Source organism: Saccopteryx leptura, chromosome 13, assembly GCF_036850995.1.
Source record: "Saccopteryx leptura isolate mSacLep1 chromosome 13, mSacLep1_pri_phased_curated, whole genome shotgun sequence".
In the NCBI taxonomy this organism is placed as follows: Eukaryota; Metazoa; Chordata; class Mammalia; order Chiroptera; family Emballonuridae; genus Saccopteryx; species Saccopteryx leptura.
The window spans coordinates 56862489-56889429 of NC_089515.1; the positions used below are offsets into that span (position 1 = coordinate 56862489).

A 26941-nucleotide genomic window follows, 5' to 3' on the forward strand; every position below is an offset into this window, starting at 1 on the left:
TCCGTGGAGGTGGCAGCCAGATGTGGCAAAGTAACGACGACAAGACACCCAGCTAAACTTGAATTTCAGACAGCCCGTGAATAGCTGTTTAGCGTAGGAATGTTCCAGGGCACACCTGGCCATGGGGGGGGGGTATGGGAAGAAACCCCCCACTCACAGGCCAGCCCAGAGATGTGAAAACACAGGCTCCCCTGGCTCGTGTGCCCAGTGGGTCTTGTCACGATTCTTTTAAACCACAGATTGGCTTTGATAAGATACGGTTCCCCTCTACCCCATGGGAATAACTATGACAGGAATAGACTCTTTATCTGAGCCCCCTGTCATTTGCCAGAGAAATATCACAGGAGCGACCTGCATCGTAAGGGGACAGAGGAGAGAGGATGTGGTGGTTTTCCTGAGCCGTCTGCGTGTCAGGAACGGGTTGAGAGGCTTGAGGAAACTGTCAGGGCGTGGAGTCGGGGCTCTGACCTGACCCTGCTGGTCCGCGACCCTGGCTGGGTCCCGCGTGGAGTCCCCGTCCTGCAGAGGGTCCCAGGTGACCTCCAGACTGGGGCGAAGGGAGGCATCTTCACGGGCCTGTTCGATGGGCGGGATGATTGACGGCTTTGAAAGCAGGGTGGGTGGAATGTGTCCCGGGGAAGTGGTGGATCCCTCATCAGCCCCCGGGATTCCTCTGACCCAGCGTCACACGTGAGGGTCGGCAGGACTGTCCCCGGGGGGAGCCGTGCCATGCGTGGCTCTGAGCTGCCCCGCTGCCCCTCCCTTGAGCTCTGGTCATCAGGAGGGAGCCTGGCAACGTCTGGCCGTTATTACAGCCGGTGGGAGCAGGAGGGGGGCGGCCTCTGGGTGGCGATGTCACATGAAGCAGAAGTGGCGTGGGTCACGGTGCCCTATTTTCAGTGAAACCGAGCAGACAAATGAGCATCAGCACTCAAAATGCCTGGTGTGAGTTCCACCATCGGGAGCCAAGATGTTTATCAGAACAATGGATTCAGGTTGTTGTACAGTGTTTTGTTTTGTTTTTTTGCTTTGTTTTTTGTTTGTTTTTTTGTATTTTTTTGAAGCTGGAAACTGGAAGGCAGTCAGACAGACTCCCGCATGCGCCCGACCGGGATCCACCCGGCACGCCCACCAGGGGGCGATGCTCTGCCCCTCTGGGGTGTCGCTCTGTTGCGACCAGAGCCACTCTAGCGCCTGAGGCAGAGGCCAAGGAGCCATCCTCAGCGCCCGGGCCATCTTTGCTCCAATGGAGCCTTGGCTGCGGGAGGGGAAGAGAGAGACAGAGAGGAAGGAGGGGGGGAGGGGTGGAGAAGCAGATGGGTGCCTCTCCTGTGTGCCCTGGCCGGGAATCGAACCTGGGACTTCCGCACGCCAGGCCGATGCTCTACCACTGAGCCAACCGGCCAGGGCCTGTACAGTGTTTTTATAACAGGCAGTCCATGGCCGCCCAGAGCAACTGTCCCCAGTCCTGGCAGGGGCTGGCCGGCCAGTTGGGACCCCATGTTCTCGTTCTGTTGTCAGAGCTCCGTGGGGGGTGGGAGGGGTCTGCCACACTCGCCGCCTTCTCTGGGTGCAGGCTCCCACTCCCGCGGATTGCTCTGTGGTCGTCCAGAGGGTGACGTGGCCCTGCCCTCCTTGTCGGCGCTAGGGCCCAAAGGGCCCCGGTAGCCCTGCCGGCCCCTGCCTTTCCGAGGTGCCGGCTGCCGTCCCTTGGGGAGGCATGAGCAGGTGTGACTATCCTCTCCCTGAGATGCCAGGGGCCCCAGGTCCACGTGGGCCCCAACCCTGTGGATCTCAGAGGCTGCGTCCCAGCCCCTCCTCGGGGATGAAGACTGGAGCCCAGATGGGATCTCCCCGGGGAGCAGGAGCCCCGCCCTCCCGCCCCTTGGAAACCAACCCCGGTTCCCCTGTGGCAGCTGTGGTTGTCATGGTGACAAATGGCGGCAGGGAGTCCAGAAAACGCTGATGCGGGCGGACAGCAGCTCAGGCCAGTAGTTCGGGGAGCGCCGCGTGACCGGGAGGCCTGGGACCTGTGCTGCCCTAGAGGGCCCCCCCTCTGTTTGCCGGGCACCAAGGCCCCCCATGCATGTGGCTGGGGCCCTGTGGCCCATCAGGAAAAGCAGACTCCACTCCGAGCTGTGACATTCGCAGAAGGGGTGTCACCTCGAGCCCTGCAGGCTGCTGTGACGGAAACACCCTGCGGGTGGGCTCACACGCGACAGAAATCTGTCCCTCGCTCCTCTGGAGGCCGGGCGTGCAATGTCGAGGTGCTGGCTGACCCAGCACCCCACGAGGACCCGGCTCACAGGTGGCGTCCTCTCTCGCCAAGTCCTCAGGTGGCGGGCGGGGGGGGTCTGATCTTGAGAAGGGCACTCATCCACTGCATGCGGGCACCACCCTCCTGCCCTCATCGACCCCTAATCACCTTCCACAGGCCCGCCTCCGAATGCCGTCACCTTGAGGAGCAGGTATTAACATGGATCTGGGGGAGGACACGTAAACACTTTGTCTGCGGTGGGCGTTGACTGGCTGGTTTGTTTCTTCGGGGTGCTGGGGGTCACGGAGCCTTTCTGACTCCTAGCGACACGGTGCGGGTCTTTAGGCAGTGAAGTCCGTGGACTCGGCCGGGAAAGGTCGCCAGGTCAGGTGCCTTTGGAACAAGTGGGTAGAATATCGTCATGCTCTGCGGGCACCTTGACGCAGCCAAGGGTCCGAGGCAACAGAGCGGTGCGGGGGGGGGGGGGCGTCCTGAATTAGTGTATGTATGTAAGGCAGTGGGAACAGCGTCTGGGGGGAGCGCCCAGGTGTCCCACGGCCCCATGGGAAGTCCCGAGCCGCTGGGGCTCTGGGCACCCGGAGGAGTTACCTAGGAGCCCAGAACAAGCTGGCTCCTTGCAGGACGGGCACATGGTTTGCGCAGGCATCAGAGCCCGGTCACCTGGGGACGGCTGGTGTAGACGGAGGAGGGAGGACTGTGAGCGCTTGAAGCCCAGGGTCGTGAAAGTGACCATCCAGGACGGGAAAGAGCACTTCAGTGACTCCTGCTCAGCCCGTGGGGACCCGGCCTTGGCCCCTGGGCTGCCTCACCTGTGACGCAGGAATAGGGCCGTGCAGCCCCGTGTGGTAAGAGGTGTGAGGGATGACGTTCACTTACATACTTGCAAGGAAATAGGCTATGTGCTTGTCATAGGAACATAAACGTATTTATAAAGGTAACTCGTCACCACCCGTGTCCTCGTCGTCGTCATCATTGCCATCGTCTTCATATTGTTGCTGCTCGACTGTTATTTCCAGAATGTTCTGGAATGTGGCTTGTGCTGTCTCTCCTGAGCCCCCTCTAGGGTTTGGACAGTGAGGGACCTGGCTTCTCTCTTCTGGACAGTACAAGGCAAAAAAAATAAATATATATTGTTTAAATGAAAGAAATTCTGATTTGATGTCTCCTTTAAGATGTATGCATGTGCTTGGGGCACTTTACTTTCTCCAGCAGACAGATAACTGACTGGTTTGCATTATTAACTAAAGGACGTAGACCCTTTGCGTTCAGTGTTGGCGTTCAACTAAGTTGAGGTGGGTTGGAAACACAACTTTAACTCTTGGGCGCAGCTGATTGACGCAGGGGTTGTGGAAAGCAGCGTGGTGGTTCTTCAAAAAGAAATTAAAAGTAGAATTATCATATGACCCAGCAATCCCATTTCTGGGTCTGTATCAAAAACCTTGAGAGTAGGGCTCTGAGAAGTGTTTGCAGACCTGCGTGTCCATAGCAGCATTGCTCACAGCAGCCACGAGGTGGGAACGACCCGGGTGTCCGTCGTCTAAGAAGTGTGTGCAGACCTGCGTGTCCATAGCAGCGTTGCTCATAGCAGCCACGAGGTGGGAACGACCCAGGTGTCCGTCGTCTAAGAAGTGTTTGCAGACCTGCGTGTCCATAGCAGCATTGCTCATAGCAGCCACGAGGTGGGAACGACCCAGGTGTCCGTCGTCTAAGAAGTGTGTGCAGACCTGCGTGTCCATAGCAGCGTTGCTCATAGCAGCCACGAGGTGGGAACGACCCAGGTGTCCGTCGTCTAAGAAGTGTGTGCAGACCTGCGTGTCCATAGCAGCATTGCTCATAGCAGCCACGAGGTGGGAACGACCCAGGTGTCCGTCGTCTAAGAAGTGTGTGCAGACCTGCGTGTCCATAGCAGCATTGCTCATAGCAGCCACGAGGTGGGAACGACCCAGGTGTCCGTCGTCTAAGAAGTGTTTGCAGACCTGCGTGTCCATAGCAGCATTGCTCATAGTAGCCACGAGGTGGGAACGACCCAGGTGTCCGTCGTCTAAGAAGTGTTTGCAGACCTGCGTGTCCATAGCAGCATTGCTCATAGCAGCCACGAGGTGGGAACGACCCAGGTGTCCGTCGTCTAAGAAGTGTTTGCAGACCTGCGTGTCCATAGCAGCGTTGCTCATAGCAGCCACGAGGTGGGAACGACCCAGGTGTCCGTCGTCTAAGAAGTGTGTGCAGACCTGCGTGTCCATAGCAGCGTTGCTCATAGCAGCCACGAGGTGGGAACGACCCAGGTGTCCGTCGTCTAAGAAGTGTGTGCAGACCTGCGTGTCCATAGCAGCATTGCTCATAGCAGCCACGAGGTGGGAACGACCCAGGTGTCCGTCGTCTAAGAAGTGTGTGCAGACCTGCGTGTCCATAGCAGCATTGCTCATAGTAGCCACGAGGTGGGAACGACCCAGGTGTCCGTCGTCTAAGAAGTGTTTGCAGACCTGCGTGTCCATAGCAGCATTGCTCATAGCAGCCACGAGGTGGGAACGACCCAGGTGTCCGTCGTCTAAGAAGTGTGTGCAGACCTGCGTGTCCATAGCAGCATTGCTCATAGTAGCCACGAGGTGGGAACGACCCAGGTGTCCGTCGTCTAAGAAGTGTTTGCAGACCTGCGTGTCCATAGCAGCATTGCTCACAGCAGCCACGAGGTGGGAACGACCCGGGTGTCCGTCGGCAGACGCGGGGAAAAGCCCCATTTGGTCTGCCCGCGTCATTCAGCCCGAGGAGGAGGAGCATTCTGACACGTGCTGCAGTGTGGCCAGGTGACCGCAGCTGGTCACCAAAGGACCAGTCCTGTCCAATTCACTGAGATGAGTTTCCTGGAGTCATCAGGTTGATTGGGACACCCTTGTGATTGCTGGGGGCTGGGGAGGGCTGTGGGAAGTCCGTGTTACTGGGGACAGAGTTTCAGAGGTCTGGAGATGGACAGCGGTGATGGCTGCCCAACAGGTGGACGTGTTCGGTGCCGCCGAACTGGACACTTCCCAACGGTTAGGATGGTTGTGTTTCACCACTATTAAAAATAATGTCACTGAAGTTGGAAAACATGGTTCCAATGAACATTTTAGAAGCATCAAAGTATACATTATTTTATTTTATTTTTTTCTTTCTTTCTGAAGCTGGAAACGGGGAGAGACAGTCAGACAGACTCCCGCATGCGCCCGACGGGGATCCACCCGGCACGCCCACCAGGGGCGACGCTCTGCCCACCAGGGGGCGATGCTCTGCCCCTCCGGGGCATCGCTCTGCCGTGACCAGAGCCACTCTAGCACCTGGGGCAGAGGCCACAGAGCCATCCCCAGCGCCCGGGCCATCTTTGCTCCAATGGAGCCTTGGCTGTGGGAGGGGAAGAGAGAGAGAGGAAGGGGGCAGGGGGTGGAGAAGCAAATGGGCGCTTCTCCTATGTGCCCTGGCTGGGAATCAAACCCGGGTCCCCCACATGCCAGGCTGACGCTCTACTGCTGAGCCAACCGGCCAGGGCCAAAGTATACATTTAAAGAAAAGTTTAATTTAGATCTACCTGCATGTGTGTGCACACATACACAGCACACATACACACATACACGTGTGGTTTTTTCAAAACTGTCATGCGGTGTCTCCGGTTTTGTGTCATGGCTCCCTCTTCCGACACGTTTGAAGGCTGCGTTGACCTCTGCCTCCCCGTTCCAGGTCTGCAACGGCGTGGAGCAGCCCAGAAAGCAGCAGCGCTCCGACCTCAATGGACCCGTGGACAACAACAATGTCCCAGAGGTAATTCCTGCAAGGATGAGTGTTCCGGCCCAGGGCCCAGTGGGGGCTGCCCGCCCGCCTGCCCTGTGCGGTCTGCTCACCCTCTCTTTCCAGGGCCTTTGGGGGACGGGGAGCAGGTCCAGCAGAGCTGGGTGTCCCTACGGCCGGGGGGATGTGAGGGTCACTGCTGCTCCCGTCTGACATGTTCTAAACCCGGGTTCTCCAACAGTGGTGTCGTTGACATTTGGGGCAGACAGTTCTGTGTCGTGGGGTGACCTCGCGCTGTAGGCTGTTTGGAAGCATCCCTGGTCTCGCCCCACCCAATCAATGCCAGTGGGAACCCCCCTCCTCGGGTGGTGACAGCTGAACGTTAGACGGGCAAGGCCACATGTCCCCCCCTGCCCCCCCCGGGGAGGAGAGGCACCCTAGTTGAGAACGGCTGTTCTTACCAACAGCGTGATTTGAAGAAATGGTCCTTTGTAAACAAATGCTGCCGTAACGGAGGTTATTAAACGGAGGCCAAAAGCAAGTCACTTCCCTTTCCTGGGTGATGAGGTCCAGGTGAGATTTTATAAGGTTGACGAAGAACCCACAGCTGCCCATGGAGTGGAATCCGGGCTTCCTCCTGCTCTTAGCCAGGCCCTGGTAGCTCTTGTGCCCGCGCGCTGTGAGAACCATCGGGCTGTACGGGTTCTATGTTCCCCGTGAGCAGGGAGGTGCTAAGGTCACCGTCCCTGGGTGTCAGGTAATGGCCTTCTATACCCCATGGCTCTTTTTTTTTTTTTTAAGTGAGAAGTGGGGAGGCAGACAGACAGACTCCTGCATGCACTCGACCGGGATCTACCCGGCACGCCCACCAGGAGGCGACGCTCTGCCCCTCCGGGGTGTCACTCTGCTGCAACCAGAGTCACTCTAGCGCCTGGGGCAGAGGCCAAGGAGCCGTCCCCAGTGCCCGGGCCATCTTTGCTCCAATGGAGCCTTGGCTGCGGGAGGGGAAGAGAGAGACAGAGAGGAAGGAGGGGGTGGGGGTGGAGAAGCAGGTGGACGCTTCTCCTGTGTGCCCTGGCCGGGAATCAGACTGGGACTTTCACATGCTGGGCCAGCGTTGGCCAGTTGGCTCAGTGGTAGAGCGTCGGCCTGGCGTGCAGGAGTCCCGGGTTCACTTCATGGATCTCACTCCTTGGGAACCCCTGTCCATCGTGGGCTTTAGCCTGATGCTGCTCATCTTAGCCGACACCTTGTGGGCCACCTGCTTACAACTGTTATTATTTCTCCCTAACAGACAAAGAAGGTGGCATCCTTTCCAAGCTTCGTGGCTGGTAAGTGACTGAATTTTACCTCGGGGGGAGGGCAGTTGCATGTTCCTGTCAAAGCAGAGGGCACTTACATTTCTGGTTGGGTTTCCTCCTGCAAAGCTTGTTTAAAAGGCACACCTCGGAGGTGGAGGCAGTGCCATATGATAAGGCAAGGTCCCTTCTGGAATTGTAGCAGCTGGCTGTCACCTTGGAGGTGACAGAGGTGCCTCGAGTGACAGCTGCCCAGGGTCCCAGTATTTTTGTCCTCCTGACAGTTAGTGTTGGGTTTCCTGGCCGTGCACCATGGAGTGGACTGACCTCCCTGCCCGGCACACACAGCCCCTGACCCCTGTCCTCTGGGGAGGTACTGACTGTGCCCCTTCAGTTCCAGGGCCCTGTGAGCCGGAGGACCTCATTGATGGCATCATCTTTGCTGCCAACTACCTGGGGTCGACCCAGCTGCTGTCGGAACGGAACCCTTCCAAGAACATCAGGATGATGCAGGCCCAGGAGGCCGTCAGCCGGGTCAAGGTAGGGGCAGGGGGCCGTCAGCCGGGTCAAGGTAGGGGCAGGGGGCCGTCAGCCGGGTCAAGGTAGGGGCAGGGGGCCGTCAGCCGGGTCAAGGTAGGGGCAGGGGGCCGTCAGCCAGTCAAGGTAGGGGCAGGAGGCAGGAGGCCGTCAGCCGGGTCAAGGCAGGGGCAGGGGGCCGTCAGCCGGGTCAAGGCAGGGGCAGGAGGCCGTCAGCCGGGTCAAGGCAGGGGCAGGAGGCCGTCAGCCGGGTCAAGGTAGGGGCAGGAGGCCGTCAGCCGGGTCAAGGTAGGGGCAGGGGCAGGGGGCCGTCAGCCGGGTCAAGGTAGGGGCAGGGGGCCGTCAGCCGGGTCAAGGTAGGGGCAGGGGGCCGTCAGCCGGGTCAAGGTAGGGGCAGGGGGCCGTCAGCCAGTCAAGGTAGGGGCAGGAGGGAGCGGGACGGGGCACAGGCACCACGACGGCTCTGAACCAGCAGCCCCCACGGGGAGTGCCCGAGGGGCCTGGTGGGGCCGAGGGAGACTGGCCTCGGGTAGGAGGACACCGGGCTGGGGACCTGCCTCTGGGCCACCTAGAGACGGGACCTTTGGTTTTATTTATTTTTAAAATTTTTTTAATTTATATATTTCCAAAGTGAGAAGCCAGGGAGGCAGTGAGACAGAGCATGTGCCCGACCGGGATCTACCCGGCATGCTCACCAGGGGGCGATGCTCTGCCCATCTGGGGCATCGCTCTGTTGCAACCAGAGCCATTCTAGTGCCTGAGGCAGAGGCCAAGGAGCCATCCCCAGCGCTCGGGTCATCTTTGCTCCAATGGAGCCTTGGCTGCGGGAGGGGAAGAGAGAGACAGAGAGGAAGGAGGGGGGGTGGAGAAGCAGATAGGCGCTTCTCCTGTGCGCCCTGGCCGGGAATCGAACCTGGGACTTCTGCACGCCAGGCTGACGCTCTACCATTGAGCCAACCGGCCAGGGCCCTAGAAATGGGACCTTTTAAAGACGATGGTCTGGAAGCGCGGCCGTTTTAAAACACGTTCGTATGGCGTTTGAATCCCAGTCTACGGATCTCTGGTGCCACTGGGGGTGCTGTTCGCAGAAGGGAAACGCATTACACTTGGCTCCAGTTCACGACCCCCAGGAAACCCCGACACACCTGCAGCTCCAGGCACAGGGGTTTGATGCTGGTTTGTCTGGGCAGGACGACACAGCCAGAGCCACAAGTGCGTGTGTGTGTGTGGGGGGGGGGGGGCAGCGGTCTACAAACTCGGCTGCTCTGCACGGTGAGACTGCGTGTTAGCCTCTCCCCTGCCCTCAGCGTATCCACTGACCTCTGTAAACAGAGGGAACGGGTCCACAGAGTCCTGCCCGCCCGAGCCGTTAGCAGACACCCAGCCCTGCGGCTCCACCCTGGAGCCCGGCTGGCAGGTGGCTCCTCCTCACCTTGCCCTGGTGGGCACGGGGGTTGCCAGGGACCTCCAGCACTTGAGCGATAAGGTGTGCGGGCTTCTCAGCATGAGGCCCGCTGAGGTGTGGTGACTGCGTCCCTGTGCCCTGGGCCTGAGGTCTGACCCCAGAAGTGAAATAACTCTGCCGTCCCTCCCTCCCTCCCTCCCTCCTCCCCCCCCCCCCCACGGTGCCCACCTGTTCTCTTTTCTCTTACACGCTGCTCAGAGGATGCAGAAAGCTGCCAAGATCAAGAAGAAAGCGGTGTGTAGGACTGTGGGTCCCGTGGGGCTCTGACTCGTCCTGTGCAGGCGACAGGGAGGGGGGTAAGGGTTCCCGCTGGGGACCCAGGTGATGCATTAGGTAGGGAAGGACTGGACTTCTGAATGAAACCAGAGACCTTTTCTTTTTTCTTTTAACCGCCCACCAACAGAAGATTTTAATCATGGCCCTTTGGTTTATTTCCTTTTCGTGTCTCTGTGTGACGGACTGTCAAGACAGGGTTCAGGCTGCAGCGTCACTGTTTTACAGAGACGCGGAAAATGGGGCGTTTGATAATGCCCATGCGACACGTTCAGTGCCTGGGCCTCCTGTGCTGAATTAATTAAGTTGCTCTGATATTTAAAGACTCATTAAGTTTAATTGACTCAATCCGGCTGATGAGGGAGCTCAGCTCTCCCATGAGATGCTTCCTCTCTGGCAGGGGTCGGGAACCTGTGGCTCGCGAGCCAGGGGTGGCTCTTCTGATGGCTGCATCTGGCTCGCAGACAAATCTTTAGTAAAAATCATAATGTTAAAAAGATAAAACGTTCTCATGTATTACAATCCATTCATTTTCTACTGCTCATGTTCACGGTTGCGGGTGGCTGGAGCCAATCACAGCTGTCCTCCGGGACAACACCAAGTTTTTATTGGATAATGTGTACGGGTCATTGTATGGCTCTCACGGAATTACATTTTAAAATACGTGGCGTTCATGGCTCGCTCAGCCGAAACGGCTCCCGACCCCTGCTGTACTGGAAAGTCTCTGGAGCAGGAAGGGGCCTTTGGGAATGGGGCTGGGGAACCCTGGTCATGTAGTCAACGCCGGGCACATTCCAGCTCCTCTCCTGACGTGGAAAATAGCAGAGGGCTGGTGTTGGAGGCTCCGACGTGGCTTGTAGCGTCCACAGCAGGAGGTCGTGTCTTCCGACCAGCCTAGAACACTGTTTTCTGGGATGTGGCCAGAGGCCCTGTCAGGGGGCTCCCTTTCCCCTGGGCCACACTGCCCTCCCTGTGGTCTGCAGGCTGCTCCTCGGGTCTGGGGGCAGGCAGACGGGGCTCAGGACAGGCCATTGCCCCGTGAACCTTCCAGGCAGGGAGAGGCTCACAGTCACTGCCAAGGCCCCCTTTCTGATCTGCCCACAGCCAGCCACACACATGATGATGGCAGGTGCTCTGTGGGTCTCAGGCCCGGGAGGGAGGGTTGTCCCCAGCAGAGCCAGCCGCTCCCAGGTCCCCTGATGACCGTGGGGTCAGGGCTCCGTCTGCAGACAGGCCCACCCTGTAGCCTGGTGATCCTCTGTAGGATCCAGGTCATGATGCTCCCCGTCTCCCCACGGGAAGCGTGACAGGGTGACCTTCCCTGTTCCTGGTCAGCGATCAGCTCCCTCCGCTTGCTCCCACCTTGAGCACAGCTCACGTCACCTCCAAAACTGTCCCGAAAGCTAAAAACCACGGTCCACCCGCAACTTCCGTGTCATCTCTTGTCCTGACCTGCTTCTCGGCAGGAAGGTTTCGAGTGACGCCCCCAGCATACGTCCTTCCAAAGCGAGCAGATACGCGGTCTAACCCAGTTCCTAAAAACGGGAGAAGTCGTTCCTCCCCAGTCGGGTGCAGACTGTTGCCAACTGGATTCTCTTATCTTTCTGGTCATTTTAAAAATCGGCATCGCCCTGCGGCAGGCTGCACGCCCAAACGACTGGTCCCTTGAAATCCCAGCAACCGTCTGGTTTTCTCACCGCTGCCTGGGGCCTCCTGTGACTTGGAATGCCGGAGGAGTCGGCAGCGGGGCGGGGTGGGGGTGGGAGGCAGTCTTGGTCCCAAACTTCCCTAGCGAGACATTAGTCATAGCGTGTGGTCTTCGGAAGCAAAAGGCGTAGCACCGTGGGTCCCAAGTGACCGCAGGAGATTATCTACCAGGTCAGGTACCATCCACGCCGCGTGGTGGTCACGAGGAAGGCTGTCCTGGTTTGGGGCAGACCCTGAGCAGGCTACTCGGCCTCCAGACCATCCCACGCGCACATCACTGGTGGCCATCCGAGGGCAGCACGCGGTCTGGGGGGGTCCTGCCTCCCTGAGGGGTTTTGGAAGTCCGGCCCAAGCCCGCGGGGGTGGCAGGAGCGTAGACGTGACCATGACTGTTTCCACCAGAAGAAAACACTGACGTTTTAATCTGACTTCTTCGGAAATGTCGCTCCCTGTTTCCTGGGGACACTCAGGATCCCAGACCCGGGAGCTGGAGCCCAGGGACCCGGCATCTGCCTGGTCGCAGGATCGGGTCAGCGGGCAGAGAGGCGGCCTCCGGGACGCTGAGGCAGAGTCCCCGGGGCCACGTGCGCGGGCCGGGCCTCCCTCCGTGCCCGGCCTCCCGGAAGCCGTCTCCTTCCTCCCCTCCTGCCTCTGCGGTCAGCGCTCACTCAGCTGCAGACCGCCCTCGAAGGTGCCTGTCCCTTTGAGGCCACTGGTGACGCGGCCAGGCTCTGACTAGTCACCCTGCCCACCTGTCATTCCTCAGAGCTCCGAGGGTGATGCCCAGACGCTGACCGAGGTGGACCTCTTCATCTCCACCCAGAGGATCAAGGTGTTGAATGCAGACACGCAGGTGAGCACAGAGGTTCACGTGACAAACCCCACCCGTCCCCCGTCCCCCGTCCCTCCCACATCCCCCGTCCCCCGTCCCTCGTCCCCCATCCCTCGTCCCTCGTCCCACATCCCCCGTCCCACGTCCCTCCCACGTCCCACGTCCCTCCCACGTCCCCCGTCCCACGTCCCTCGTCCCTCCCTCATCCCTGTCCCACGTCCCCCGTCCCTCCCACGTCCCCCGTCCCATGTCCCCGTCCCACCCACGGCCCCCGTCCTTCGTCCCTCTTCCCCCGTCCCCCGTCCCTCGACCCCCATCCCACTTCCCTCGTCCCACGTCCCCCATCCCTCGTCCCCCGTCCCCCGTCCCTCCCCCGTCCCCCGTCCCTCCCCCGTCCCCCGTCCCTCGACCCCCATCCCACGTCCCTCGTCCCACGTCCCTCGTCCCACGTCCCCCGTCCCCCGATCCACGTCCCTCGTCCCACGTCCCTCGTCCCACGTCCCCCGTCCCTCGTCCCTCCCACGTACCCCGTCCCCCGTCCCCCGTCCCTTCCACGTCCCCCGTCCCACGTCCCTCGTCCCTCGTCCCTCCCACGTCCCCCATCCCACGTCCCTCCCACGTCCCCCATCCCTCGTCCCACGTCCCCCCCATGTCCCCCGTCCCCGTTCCTCGTCCCTTGTCCCACATCCCACGGCCCTCGTCCCCCGTACCTTGTCCCTCCCACGTCCCTTGTCCCACATCCCTCGTCCCACGTCCCCCGTCCCGTCCCACATCCCCCGTCCCACGTCCCCCGTACCTCGTCCCTCCCACGTCCCACGTCCCTCCCACGTCCCCCGTTCCTAATCCCACGTCCCCCGTCCCTCGTCCCTCCCACGTCCTTCGTCCCCGTACCCCATCCCTTCCACGTCCCCCGTCCCCCCCACGTCCCGTCCCACGTCCCCCGTCCCACATCCCCCGTCCCCCGTCCCTCCCACGTCCCACGTCCCCCGTCCCTCCCACGTCCCCCATCCCTCGTCCCCCATTCTCCGTCCCACATCCCACGTACCTCGTCCCCGTCCCTCGTCCCCTGTCCCCCGTCCCACGTCCCCCATCTCTCCCACGTCCCCCGTCCCACGTCCCCCATCCCACGTCCCCCTCCCACGTCCCCTGTCCCACGTCCCCCGTCCCACGTCCCCTGTCCCACATCCCCCGTCCCTCGTCCCACGTCCCACGTCCCCCTCCCACATCCCCCTCCCACGTCCCCTGTCCCACATCCCCCGTCCCTCGTCCCACGTCCCCCGTCCCCTGTCCCACATCCCCCGTCCCACGTCCCACGTCCCCCGTCCCACGTCCCCTGTCCCACATCCCCCGTCCCTCGTCCCACGTCCCCCGTCCCCCTCCCACATCCCCCTCCCACGTCCCCTGTCCCACGTCCCCCATCCCACGTCCCCCGTCCCTCGTCCCACGTCCCTCGTCCCCCGTCCCTCGTCCCACGTCCCACATCCCCCGTACCTCATCCCTCCCACGTCCCACGTCCTCCCACGTCCCCCGTCCCTCCCACGTCCTCCGTCCCCATACCCCATCCCTTCCACGTCCCCCGTCCCACGTCCCCCGTCACTCCCACGTCCCTCATCCCCCCACGTCCCTCGTCCCACATCCCTCGTCCCTCGTCCCACATCCCTCGTCCCACGACCCCCGTCCCACATCCCTCGTTCCTCCCACGTCCCCCGTCCCCCGTCCCTCATCCCTCCCACGTCCCCCGTCCCTCCCACGTCCCCCGTCCCATGTCCCCCGTCCCCCGTCCCTCGTCCCTCCCACATCCCACGTCCCACGTCCCTCCCATGTCCCCCGTCCCACATCCCCCATCCCCCGTCCCCCATCCCTCCCACGTCCCTCGTCCCCCATCCCCCGTCTGTCCCACGTCCCTCATCCCTTGTCCAACGTCCCCCGTCCCTCCCGTCCCTCGTCCCCCATCCCCCGTTCCTCGTCCCACATCCCCTGTCCCACGTCCCCCGTCCCTCCCGTCTCTCGTCCCACATCCCTCGTCCCTCGTCTCTCGTCCCCCATCCCTTCCACATCCCACGTCCCACGTCCCCCGTCTCACATCCCCCGTCCCACGTCCCCCGTCCCGCATCGCTGGTCCCTCCCCCGTCCCCCGTCCCTCCCTCGTCCCACGTCCCTCGTCCCTCCCACGTCCCTCGTCCCACGTCCCTCGTTCCTTTCACGTCCACGGCCCCCGTCCCACATCCCACATCCCTCGTCCCTTCCACGTCCCACGTCCCTTGTCCCTCGTCCCACATCCCTCGTCCCTCCCACATCCCACGGCCTACGTCCCTCGTCCCTCCCCCGTCCCACGTGCCCCGTCCCCCGTCCCTTGTCCCCCATCCCACGTCCCTCATCCCTCCCACGTCCCCTGTCCCACGTCCCCCGTCCCTCGTCCCTCCTCCCCGTCCCACGTCCCCCGTCTCTCCTCCCCCATCCCACGTCCCCCGTCCCACGTCCCCCGTCCCTCCTCCCCATCCCACGTCCCCCGTCCCGCGTCCCTCCTCCCACGTCCCCCGTCCCTCCTCCCCCGTCCCCGTCCCACGTCCCCTGTCCCCGTCCCTCCTCCTCGTCCCCCGTCCCACGTCCCTCCCTCGTCCCTCATCCCCCGTCCCCGTCCCTCCTCCCCGTCCCCCATCCCACGTCCCCGTCCCTCCTCCCCCGTCCCACGTCCCCCGTCCCTCCTCCCCCGTCCTACGTTCCCTGTCCCTCCTCCCCCGTCCCCATCCCTCCTCCCACGTCCCACGTCCCCTGTCCCCCGTCCCACGTCCCCTGTCCCCCGTCCCGCGTCCCTCCTCCCACGTCCCCCATCTCTCGTCCCCCGTCCCTCCTCCCCGTCCCACGTCCCATGTCCCCCGTCCCGTCCCACATCCCTCCTCCCACGTCCCCCGTCTCGCGTCCCCCGTCCCTCCTTCCACGTCCCACGTCCCCTGTCCCACATCCCACGTCCCCTGTCCCACGTCCCACATCCCACGTCCCACATCCCTCCCTCGTCCCTCGTCCCACGTCCCACGTCCCACGTCCCTCGTCCCTCCCTCGTCCCACGTCCCTTGTCCCACGTCCCACGTCCCACACAGGGACTGCGGGGCGAGATGTAGCCAGTGGGGCTCCCCCCTGGAGGACTCAGTGTGGCCCACGTGGGCCTGTGCACTCCCCTCCTCTGTGCGGCGGGAGGTCTGGGCCAGGCGCACACTTGGGGTGGGGATCCTTGTCCAGAGCCCCACGTGGCCTCTGACCAGCAGGGTCACTTTGGAAGCTGTGGGGCAGAATGAAGGCAGAGTGGCCTTGACTGTGAACCACCGCCCTGGAGCCTTGTGTGAACCAATGCGGCAGCTCCATCTGCCTGGGATGGTGTCATCCCCCAGCGGACACTTAGCAAGGGAGCGAGATATTTTCTGCTGTCACAGCCTGGGACGGTGGTGGGTGTCGCTAGTTTCTGCGGGGTGGAGGCCAGGGGTGCCACTCCACACCTCACGGGGTGCAGGACAGACTCCCACCGGGAAGGGTGGCCTGGCCCCAAGAGTTGGCCGTGTCAAGGCTGAGAAACCGTGTGACCCCTGCATGTCCTCCGGTGCCACGCTCCCCGCAGTGCCGGCTAATAACCTGGACCCCCCCCCCCACATCTCCCCGGACAGGAGACCATGATGGACCACGCCCTGCGCACCATCTCCTACATCGCGGACATCGGGAGCATCGTGGTGCTGATGGCTCGGCGGCGCATGCCCCGGTCGGCCTCCCAGGACTGCATCGAGACCACCCCGGGCGCCCCGGAGGGGAAGAAGCAGTACAAGATGGTCTGCCACGTCTTCGAGTCCGAGGACGTAAGTGATGGCGCTGGTGTGAGGCCCGCCCCAGGCTCTGACCCCACAGGGCCCGGGACCCTGGGCTCCGGGAACGCCATCCCTGATGCTGCCAGTGGAACCCGCCGCATCTCAGACGCTCTGAGGGGACGTTTCCCGTTATGATGTCAGTCCTTTGAGCCGTTTCTGCACCAAACCGGCAGCCACTGTCCTGGGCGCTGTCTCGATTTTCAAAGTCACTCAACGGGCCTTGTTCCCCTTGGTGTTAAGGGGTTCCGGCTGACGTGGTCGGGACGCGCATCGTCACGTGTGCACCTGAGCCTGGCCCGCCTCCTCTGGTGGCACCACCTCAGGTGTGGTGACCCGGTCTGAGGCTGAAGCAACGGTGGACTCACGAAGGGACCAGGAAGCCGTGGGCTGCTTCCTCCAATGGGCTGGGGCACTTTTCAGAGCCTGGCAGAGGGGGGGGGAGGGGCCAGGAGGGGTGGCCACGGCAGAGGCGGGGTCTCCTGGCTGCCCCTGTAGGAGACTCAGTGAAGGACAGCAGGAGGGGCCAGATAAGTCTCCAGCTGTTCTGCTGGGTGAGCTCTGTTCACGTGGCCTGGAGGGTTCCTCGGGGACCTGGGGCCACGGGGATTGGAGCCATGGGGACCTGGGGCCACGGGGATTGGAGCCACGGGGATTGGGGCCACGGGGATTGGGGCCACGGGGACCTGGGGCCACGGGGATTGGAGCCACGGGGCAGGAGCCGCACAGAGGCCCCGACAACTTCATGGTCAAGGATGGGGTGGGTGGAGGCAGCAGTCCCTCTTGTTTTGGGTTGAAGTCACTCGAAGTGCTCTGATGCAACGGCCCGTTTCTAGAAGAAATGTGGATGTTGACCCACGGGTCCACGCACCCGTCCCCTGTGCACAGGCCCATGAACACCTGCTGGACACTTCTGGGTGACTGGGCTTGAGGGGGTCTCAGAGACTGGGCCAGAGGGGTCAGTCAGAGCTGCTGGGCCCCAGTGGTGTCAGGTCAGCGGGAGAAGAGGCAGACACAGTGTATGTCCATCCATCCGTGTCCTTGAAGGAGTGAGAAGGAACCCCGGGGGATGTGAGGGGCCCCGAGCAGTTGCCCAGGGTGCAGGACCCCGATGGGGCTCCATCAAGGCAGGCAGCTGGGGTGAATACAGGGCTGGAGGGTCCGGTGTGAGCCGAGCGGAACACCTGGTGGCATGCAGGACAGCAGTGTTGCTCCTGGAGCCTCAGTTTCCCCTCTGGGCCAAGCAGATGAGTTGCAGAGATGCATGTGCTGGGGCAAAGGAGCTGCCCCTCCCCTCCTGGGCTCACTGCAGGGGCCCCACCGAGGGCCCCATGTGTACACCCCACCTGCCTGAGCTGTTGTAGGGGCCCCGTGTACACCCCACGTGCCTGGGCCATTGCAGGGGCCCCGTGTGCACCCCACGTGCCTGGGCCATTGCAGGGGCCCCGTGTACACCCCACATGCCTGGGCCATTGCAGGGGCCCCATGTACACCCCACGTGCCTGAGCTGTTGCAGGGGCCCCATGTACACTCCACGTGCCTGGGCCGTTGCAGGGGCCCCATGTGCACCCCACGTGCCTGGGCCATTGCAGGGGCCCCATGTACACCCCACGTGCCTGAGCCATTGCAGGGGCCCCGTGTACACCCCACGTGCCTGAGCCATTGCAGGGGCCCCGTGTACACCCCACGTGCCTGAGCCATTGCAGGGGCCCCGTGTACACCCCACGTGCCTGAGCCATTGCAGGGGCCCCGTGTACACCCCACGTGTCTGGGCCGTCGCAGGGGCCCCGTGTACACCCCACGTGCCTGGGCCGTTGCAGGGGCCCCGTGTACACCTCACCTGCCTGAGCCGTTGCAGGGGCCCCGTGTACACCCCACCTGCCTGAGCCGTTGCAGGGGCCCCGTGTACACCCCACGTGCCTGAGCCGTTGCAGGGGCCCCGTGTACACCCCACGTGCCTGAGCCGTTGCAGGGGCCCCGTGTACACCCCACGTGCCTGGGCCGTTGCAGGGGCCCCGTGTACACCTCACGTGCCTGAGCCATTGCAGGGGCCCCGTGTACACCCCACGTGCCTGAGCCGTTGCAGGGGCCCCGTGTACACCCCACCTGCCTGAGCCGTTGCAGGGGCCCCGTGTACACCCCACGTGCCTGAGCCGTTGCAGGGGCCCCGTGTACACCCCACGTGCCTGGGCCATTGCAGGGGCCCCGTGTACACCCCACGTGCCTGGGCCGTTGCAGGGGCCCCGTGTACACCCCACGTGCCTGGGCCGTTGCAGGGGCCCCGTGTACACCCCACGTGCCTGGGCCGTTGCAGGGGCCCCGTGTACACCCCACGTGCCTGGGCCGTTGCAGGGGCCCCATGTGCACATGTGCCTGGGCCATTGCAGGGGCCCCGTGTACACCCCACGTGCCTGAGCCGTTGCAGGGGCCCCATGTACACCCCACGTGCCTGAGCCATTGCAGGGGCCCCGTGTGCACATGTGCCTGGGCCGTTGCAGGGGCCCCGTGTGCACATGTGCCTGGGCCATTGCAGGGGCCCCGTGTGCACATGTGCCTGGGCCATTGCAGGGGCCCCGTGTACACCCCACGTGCCTGGGCTAGGCTCGTGGCCTCGTCACAGTGAACGCCCAGGCCCTGGCTATGAGCGAGGGGGTGGGAAGCCCCTTGCTTGCAGGGTCCTGAGTGCCCCAGCCCAGGGGCGAGGGGCCCGGAGCCCTCAGCACATGCAGGTGTGGGCGGCCTCACTGTGCCCAGGAGCCCCCACAGTGTGGGCTGGGGGTCCTGGCAGACCCCAGGGCAGAGTCCGAGGACAGCAGGCAGCCCCCACCAGCTGTCCCCCAGGGTAGAAGGGAGAGTGCCCCCAGGTCCCTTTCCCCGCCAGCACTGCGTCAGGGCCTGATGGACCCAGAGGCCGGGGGTGGCTGCCCACCCTGGAGCCCTGTGGGGTGGGGCAGGTCCTGGCCTCCCCGCTGCCCCCTCCCCGTCTCCCCCAGGGCCCCGATGCCCAGCCTCTGCCCCCTCCCAGTGCTCTCCTGTGTCCAGGCTGGTGGTGCCACCTGGTGGTCCTTGGGGACTGTGCCTCCAGCCGACCACAGGGCAGCAGTGCCCAGACGCTGGATGTGGGAGGGAGCCAGGCTTCTGTCGCTGAGTGAGGACCCTTCGTGTGAAGGGGGTCAGTCTTGTTTGGGAGGCCGGTCCACGCAGTGTAGCCCCCCTCTGAGGAGCGCCAGCCTGCACGTCCTTGTGGGAGCCGTGACATCGCACAGGGACTCAGGGATCTGTGTCCTCTCCCATCTTCAGGTCCTTCCCACCACGCAGAGGCCCCCCCTTGATGGCAGCGGAGCCACCGGAGCCAGTGTGGCCTCACCCCCCCCCCCACACACACACGCATTTCCCAGGGACTCAGGTCTTAGCTCCCCCCCACACACACACACACATTTCCCAGGGACTCAGGTCTTAGCTCTCCCCCCCCACACACACACACGCATTTCCCAGGGACTCGGGTCTTAGCTCTCCCCCCACACACACACACACGCATTTCCCAGGGACTCGGGTCTTAGCTCTCCCCCCGCCATCCTCCACCCACAGAGGTGGTTGAGACAGACAGACGTGGTCTGCTGGGCTTGCCCGTGGGGTCTGGGCTCAGGGCTGTCACCGGCCTCAGCCTGGCCTGGCCACCCCTCCCCAGCAGTGCGGTGGACACACACCTCCTCCCCCGCTGGCCCTGGACTCTGTTGCCCAAGACAACGGACTGTGTTGTCCAGGGGGACGACGAACAGTGTCCCCCGCCCCCGAGAGCTCAGCCAGCTGCCCGTGGATGAAGGCAGGTGGGAAGCAACACAGTCCAGTCGCCAATGAAGGCAACAGCACTCGGGTGTCTAGGAAATATTTATTAGTCCTGCACGTTGACACTGCGTTGCGTCGGGGCCCCGAGGACCGGGTCCTGCAGGCACAGGCAGCAGGGGGCCCTCGCCCCGCTCTGGTCTCTAAGGGCTGCCCCCCTCCAGGCCCAGCTGATCGCCCAGTCCATCGGCCAGGCCTTCAGCGTGGCCTACCAGGAGTTCCTGCGGGCCAACGGCATCAACCCCGAGGACCTCAGCCAGAAGGAGTACAGCGACATCCTCAGCACCCAGGAGATGTACAACGACGACCTCGTCCACTTCTCCAACTCGGAGAACTGCAAGGAGGTGAGCCAGCAGCCTTGGGGCCCCCCACTCCTGGACAGAGGGGGGCCTGTGTCAGCCCAGCAGTCCCCATCCCCACTCCTGGACAGAGGGGGGCCTGTGTCAGCCTCGGGGCCCCCCCCACTCCCAGACAGAGGGGGTCTGTGTCAGCCCAGCAGCCTCAGGGCCCCCCACACTCCCGGACAGAGGGGGTCTGTGTCGGCCCAGCAGCCTCGGGGCCCCCACTCCCGGACAGAGGGGGGCCTGTGTCAGCCCAGCAGCCTCGGGGCCCCCCTCACTCCTGGACAGAGGGCTGGGGGGTCTGTTTCAGCCCAGCAGCCTCAGGGCCCCCCACACTCCCGGACAGAGGGGGTCTGTGTCGGCCCAGCAGCCTCGGGGCCCCCACTCCCGGACAGAGGGGGGCCTGTGTCGGCCCAGCAGCCCCACCCCCACGCAGGCTCCGACACTTGGGTGTGGAAGGAGGTGGGGCAGGGAGGCTGCGTCTCCTAAGGAGGGAGCTGGGTGCTCCGCCCGGGGGGGAGGGAAGCTGATGCTGGAGGGTGGGGGACGACGCCCCCAATGCTGTTGAGTGAGGGGAGTGGTCCTGTGTGTTGTGACTAACAGGCAGCTCTCAAAACCAGACCTTTGAGGCAGAGAGAAAAGAGGAAGGACTCAGGGTGTGAGTCTTGGGGGCTGGGGGAGCCTCAGCTGTGTGGGGAGGGGACAGTCTGCTGTCCCCCAGGGGGCGTGGGGGGTACCCGCTGACCCAGCTCGGTCTTCTGGCAGCTGCAGCTAGAGAAGCACAAGGGGGAGATGCTGGGCGTGGTGGTGGTGGAGTCCGGCTGGGGCTCCATCCTGCCCACCGTCATCCTGGCCAACATGATGAACGGAGGCCCCGCGGCCCGCTCGGGGAAGCTGAGCATCGGGGACCAGATCATGTCCATCAACGGCACCAGCCTGGTGGGGCTGCCCCTCGCCACCTGCCAGGGCATCATCAAGGTAGGCCCCCCAGCCCCCCACCTTCCCCACCCCCCGCCTCGAGGCTTTGGGTCCAGAGAGCCACCCGAGACCGTGCCAGGCCAAGTTCGAGAAGGTGGGAGGTGTGTGTGGTTTCCCTCAGCCCAGTACTGACCCCACGCTGACCGCAGGCCCGGGCCGAGCACCTGTGGGTGTCGGGGGAACGGCCCTCCCAGCTTGCCCAGGACTTTGCCAGGTCAGCACTGTGTCCCACGTCCTGGGCAAACTGGGAGGCAGGTCTTAAGCAACAGGCTACTCCACGGGTTTGCCCTGTGACCTCCGGAGAGCCAGGCAGGACGGGGCCTCACAGCTGGGCTGCAGGGCTGTCAGAGCCTCCTGCTGTGCTCGGTCTCTACCGCACGGGGGCTTGGAGGCCGCATCTGCCTGACCCCTGGCACTGGCCCCCTGAGAGGTGACCTCGCAGGTGGACAGACAGATGTGGGACAGGCCTCTGTCAGTGCAGCCAGAGGCGTGGACACTTGTCACCAGGCTGTGACAGGGTTGTGTGTGTGGGGTCACCAAGCACCCCCCACCCCAGGAGGGAGCAGAAGCTGTAGCCACCCTGACACATGGGCACTGACCCCAGGACCTTGGCCCGAGGTGCCTGGTGACACTGTTCTCTCTGGTGCCCCCTGTCCCCCCAAACCAGCTGTGCTCCTCCTGCATTACCCAGGTGCCCCTGAGCCTGGGTCAAAGGGCACTGCCACCTGGGACACCCAGCACATAGGGTGGGGGTATCTCAGCCCTCACGGGGGGGGCACTGAGGCTGCCTTCCCCAGCCAGGGGTGTCCTCCTCCACTGTGTCACCTGTGACCCCTCCCCTGTGTCCCCCAGGGTCTGAAGAACCAGACGCAGGTGAAGCTCAACATCGTCAGCTGTCCCCCAGTCACCACCGTCCTCATCAAGCGGCCGGACCTCAAGTACCAGCTGGGCTTCAGTGTGCAGAACGGAATCGTGAGTCCACGCTCTCTATCCTTCGCCGCCTCCACACGGGCTGGGTACACACAGGTCAGGAAGGGAGACAAGGGCCTCCAGCTCTGCCCTCGGCGAGTACCTGCTCCGGAGGGGACGCAGGACCCCTGTAGCCACTGCAGTGTGTTCAGCCAGCAGACATCCACTTGTTCATCTGTTGAGCAGGTGGGAGGGCTTCCAGGAGGAGGTGATGTGAGGCTCGAGTGAGTGCTGGTTGGCCCCGGAATCGGTGCCTGCTTCTCAGGCCAGAGTCCTCCAGCCTAGCGTCCGAGTGTTCTCTCTGGCCTGCGTCGTGCCCATGAGAGCCGTTTCCTGGGAAAACTTCTAGAAGGCACCAGAATGGCCCCACTGCTGTTTGGCATGCAGTGTGGATACTGGGAGAGGTGCTGGCCTTGGGCTCAGGCCCCTTTCTGTCCCTCGGGTTGGCGCACACGCTGCTACAGCAAACATGCCTGCGGCAAAGGCGCTAAACGGCCAAAGTGCCCAGAACCTTTTACCTCCCAGCCGCTCTGACTCGCACTGCCGTGAACGTGGGCAGAGGACGTCTCTGTCACGGTTACAAGTCCTGCTGGGTCCGCGGCCCGTCCGTCTGGGTTTCAGGAAGTGAAGGCCGCACCACCTGGTGTCCGAGGGCGAAGTGGCACTGCCCGTCGGTGTCTCACAGGGAGGAGGGGCCCCTGGTCCGGGGCTCCCAGCTGGTCATGACGTTGTCTGGGGCGTGGGCAAGGCTGGCGTGTTTGCACGCAGGGCCCAGGGTGCCAGTGTCCGCGTCACAGGGGTGTGTGTGGCCCGCCGGCCAGCTGGCCTCCCGCTCACTGGGTCCACCGCGCCCAGTGATGACAGCGTGCGGTGCAGCGGGTCCCCAGGGTCCCTGGAAGAGTGTGCCGACAGCGGAGTTAGTTGTGCCCACGTGCCTGCCCCATCTCAGCGTCATCACCCCAGCACAGGCCCCGGGAAACCCCTTAGCGCTCTTTCTAAACGGGCCCCTCCTCCCCCCTCCCTGCACGTCCCTGCAAGGGGTGAAGTCTCCAGTGGGGAATATCTGCTTCCCCAAGAACGGCACCCCATGAAGTCAGAGCCACATGCCAGCGGAGGGTGGGTGAGGCGGACCGAGGCGGGCGTCCCATCATTGCAGCGTCTGCTGTGCCACCGCCCACAGTGGAGTCCCCTGCAGGCCCCGACTCTCGGGGTGCTGACCAGCTTCTCGCCCCCTGACCTCTCGGGGTGCTGACCAGCTTCTCGCCCCCCGACTCTCATTGGGGTTCCCTGCCTACGAGCATGAGGACCCCTAAGAGCCGTGAAACCCTCAAGAGAGATAGTAGCTGCAGGTAGCATCTGTCGGAATGAGTCCTTCCCCTTGCTGGGGACAGGCGTGCGTGCGTGCGTGCGTGCGTGCCTCCCGGGTGGCGGCCCGGCGCGCTGACTGGCCCCTCTGCTCAGATCTGCAGCCTCATGAGGGGCGGCATCGCTGAGCGCGGCGGCGTGCGCGTCGGCCATCGCATCATCGAGATCAACGGGCAGAGCGTGGTGGCCATGGCTCACGAGAAGATCGTGCAGGCTCTGTCCAACTCGGTGGGAGAGGTGAGACCGTTGGGCCCGGCCACGCGGGTGGGTCACCGCCTGGTGGCAGCTCGGGCTGAGGGAGACCCAGCTCCTGAGGTGAAACAGCTCGAGCCTTGGGCGGGGCCCGGGGACACTGTCCGCAGGGCCATCCTCGGGGGCGACCAGGGGGCCCTCGTCCTTTCCCCAGGGGGTCTCAGGGGCCCGGGAGGGAGCTCCTCAGCCCCCCTCTCGCCTGCAGATCCACATGAAGACCATGCCTGCCGCCATGTTCAGGCTGCTCACGGGCCAGGAGACACCGCTGTACATCTAGGCGCTCCGCAGAGCCGGGGCCAGTCCTGCCCTCAGCCGCAGCCCAGGACCCGGCTCCCAGGAGGGCAGCCTCCCCACCCACTTCTTCTTTCTGACGAAAAGGGGCGCCTGTCCAAGGAGGCTCGCAGGAGCCTGTGTGTAGGACAGTCACGTGTTCCGACCCGTGTTCTCACTGAGGACAGTCACGTGTTCCGACCCGTGTTCTCACTGAGGACAGTCACGTGTTCCGACCCGTGTTCTCGTCGAGGCTGACAAGGTGTGTGCGTCCCTGGGCGGCGTGGTGTCCGTCTTTCCCGAAGCCGCACAGCGGGGGCAGCAGGGGGCCCCGGTGGCCCCCGGGGGCTGATGGTGCCGCTGCCTTGCCCTGCCCATCGGCCACTGGCCCTCAGGATAGCTTTGAGGCTGAACTCGGGAACAGGGGCCGGTCGGCGTCAAATAAAGGATGACAGCCACAACGTCCAAGTCCCAGAACTGTCTGGCAAACGCGGCTGGTCTGACTTCCGACGAGCCACTTGACGACACCTGCCGCCTGTCCTCTGGTCTCCGCACCTACCTGGGCACGCTCCTCCCAAGGACCAGGACGGCAGCCCGGGCACGGCTCTCTGTGCACAGCCTGTCCACACACACGCTTCCCCCCAGGACAGAGCCCACCGGGCACCTAGACCCGGGGAGCCGCAGCCGTGAGCAGTATTAGAGCGCCCCGTTAGTTCTGTCCCTTAGAGATCACTGTCACCTGACGTCACCTGGCCCGGAAGTCTCTCTCTGGCCCCGGCCCGAAGAATACACTGTGACTTGAAGAAGCCTTACCACGCAGTAGCCGCCACTCCAGGGTCGCCGTGTCCCGGGATGACCTGTGCGTTGCATGCAGCCGACCGTAGGAAGACTCGCTCCCCCCACTCCCCCCCTAATAAACCAGGTGTCGTGATGAAAAGACGTCTGCGTGTGGCTGGTCTGTTCGCCGGAGCAGACGTGCGACTTCCCACCCGCACACAGTCGACAGCGCCGCTGACTCTGCGCCCACTCAGCCTCCCTCCTGGGCTGCGGCCTCAGGGCTCTGCCCCGTCCATGGTGACAGGTCCCCGGGCCTGCCGCTTGTCCACGGTGCCCGGTCGGGAGACAGGCTGCCGGCTAACGGAACGGGAGAGCCGCGGGCTCCTCCTGGTTCAGACCTGAGAGGCGTGTGCGTGTGTGAACGGGAGAGCCACTGGCTCCTCCTGGTTCAGACCTGAGAGGCGTGTGCGTGTGTAAAAGGTCCGACCAGCTTGCAGCAGCCTCCTTACCTGCAGGTGAGCTGCAGTCAGGACTGGACAGGACCCCCCGTAACTTCTCTCTCTCCGTGGCTGTCATCCGGGGTCACCTGGTGTGGGGAGGCCGGGGTGAGCGTGAGCTCTGGTCAGGGGGCTTGGGGACCTTGGACAGGCAGGTGCACCTCTGTCCCACCTACAAGCAACCCTCACTCCCGCCATGAGCCCACCCAGGACAGCCCACACCCTCGGGGGGTGAGGAGGAATGTCACAGAGTCAAGGGCTACGTCCCTGCAGTACCCAGGACAAGGCTGGTGAAGGGGGCCCAGAGAGGAACCCCCCAGCTCACAAATGACACGTGGGGGAGAGGGACGCAGCCGAGGATGGGCATAAAGGCCCTGACGACAGGGTGCTCTGAGCCGGGGGGGGGGCACCACTCCTCCTGGGGGGCCTCTGAGGTCGCACGCAGGCGGGCAGCTGTGTGCCAACACCGCGGGGCGTGCACACGTCCGGGCACCCGCCCGCTCCCGGCAGCCCCAGGAAGGGTGCCTCATGCTGCGGGCCAGCCCCCGAGCCCAGCTCATGCCCCCCTGGGGACCCTGGTCACCGGCCACGCCTGTGCTCTCTCAGCTGCCCTCTCTGCCCTGTCAGACCTCCGACACAGGCCAGGAACGGTGTACATCAAGCACTGATCACCGTGAAAACACTTTGCAATACGTCAAATAAATACAAGCTTCCCGTTGTACAAACAGGTCCCCTGTGGCCTGAAAACGGTTTCCTACAAATTCTGCCGTAAGGGCAGCATCCGAATCGATACAGCCCGGGGGGGGGGAGGTTAGGGGGGGTGAGGTTTCTGTTACAGGCACTGAACTTGCACCACTGTGGCCACCTGAGACTAAGTCCCCGTGAGGGAGGAGCCTCCGCCCCCCCAGTCGCCACAGCGTGGGGCCCAGAGCTCACCCACCTCCTGTTCTCACGGCCCCTGGCCAGGGTCCCCACCTCAGGTCCCGGGGAGACAGCAGGAAGAGTGCCAGGACCCAGGCCTGTGCAGTTGGGGTCCCACTACGGCCTGCACAGGGGGCTGGGGGACCTGTGAGAGATGGAGGCTCCCAGTCTGCCTTCTGTTCAGTGTCTCTTCTACTCGACCGACTGGGGGCTCCTGGTTCCCGCGCCCCCACCCCCAGGGAGCTGAGGCATGGGATCCCAGCCCGTTCCCGTGGCTCCAACCACCTCTCTCTTCCCAGGACATTGCCCGGACGCCCAGGTGGGGCCCTGAGCAGGTGGGCAGGTGCCAGCCCAGGAGGAGGGACACACCTGGGGAAAGTGCCCCCCCCCTGCAAATAGAAATACAAAACCGAGTGGGAGGGGTGTGGGCCGAGGACACTGAGCAGGGGCTTCTGGCCAGATAGCCACTCGTCCTTAAAGGGGGTGCTGGGGTGAGGGGGCTGAGGGGGGGAAGCAGCAACTGACAGAGCCCCAGGCCCGTCTCCTGCAGACACACCAGCCTGAGCTGCCCCCAAAGACGGGGAGGGGAGCACAGGGGGCTCCCCCCAGATCACCCTGAGGACACAGGACCCCGGGGGGGGCTCCCCCCAGACCACCCTGAGGACACAGGACCCCGGGGGGGGGGCTCCCCCCAGACCACCCTGAGGACACAGGACCCCGGGGGGGCTCCCCCC

At 63.7% G+C, this 26941-nt stretch overlaps 2 protein-coding genes across 9 annotated transcripts in view; one reads left to right on the top strand and one right to left on the bottom strand.

The window, feature by feature from the left end:
• Window positions 1-24917, top strand: part of APBA2 (amyloid beta precursor protein binding family A member 2) — a 73106-nt gene extending 48189 nt beyond the window's left edge. For 5 of the 8 annotated variants that reach the window (XM_066354570.1, XM_066354569.1, XM_066354571.1 and 2 more), the window contains 9 exons: window positions 5987-6067; window positions 7329-7365; window positions 7727-7872; window positions 9533-9568; window positions 12081-12167; window positions 15803-15988; window positions 20002-20181; window positions 20944-21156; window positions 22009-22353. In XM_066354570.1, coding sequence (XP_066210667.1) covers window positions 5987-6067; window positions 7329-7365; window positions 7727-7872; window positions 9533-9568; window positions 12081-12167; window positions 15803-15988; window positions 20002-20181; window positions 20944-21156; window positions 22009-22353 — 1311 coding nt within the window. Of the gene's footprint in view, window positions 1-5986; window positions 6068-7328; window positions 7366-7726; window positions 7873-9532; window positions 9569-12080; window positions 12168-15802; window positions 15989-20001; window positions 20182-20943; window positions 21157-22008; window positions 22354-23586; window positions 23728-23947 lie in introns of those variants that run through there. The other 3 variants (XM_066354573.1, XM_066354575.1, XM_066354574.1) reach the window with 3 other exon arrangements.
• Window positions 22880-26941, bottom strand: part of ENTREP2 (endosomal transmembrane epsin interactor 2) — a 105522-nt gene continuing 101460 nt past the window's right edge. The window contains exons 11-12 of the mRNA XM_066354576.1: window positions 25299-25375; window positions 22880-23017 (exon numbers count right to left, since the gene is read on the bottom strand). The gene's annotated coding sequence lies outside the window, so the exon portion shown is untranslated. The remainder of the gene's footprint in view (window positions 23018-25298; window positions 25376-26941) is intronic.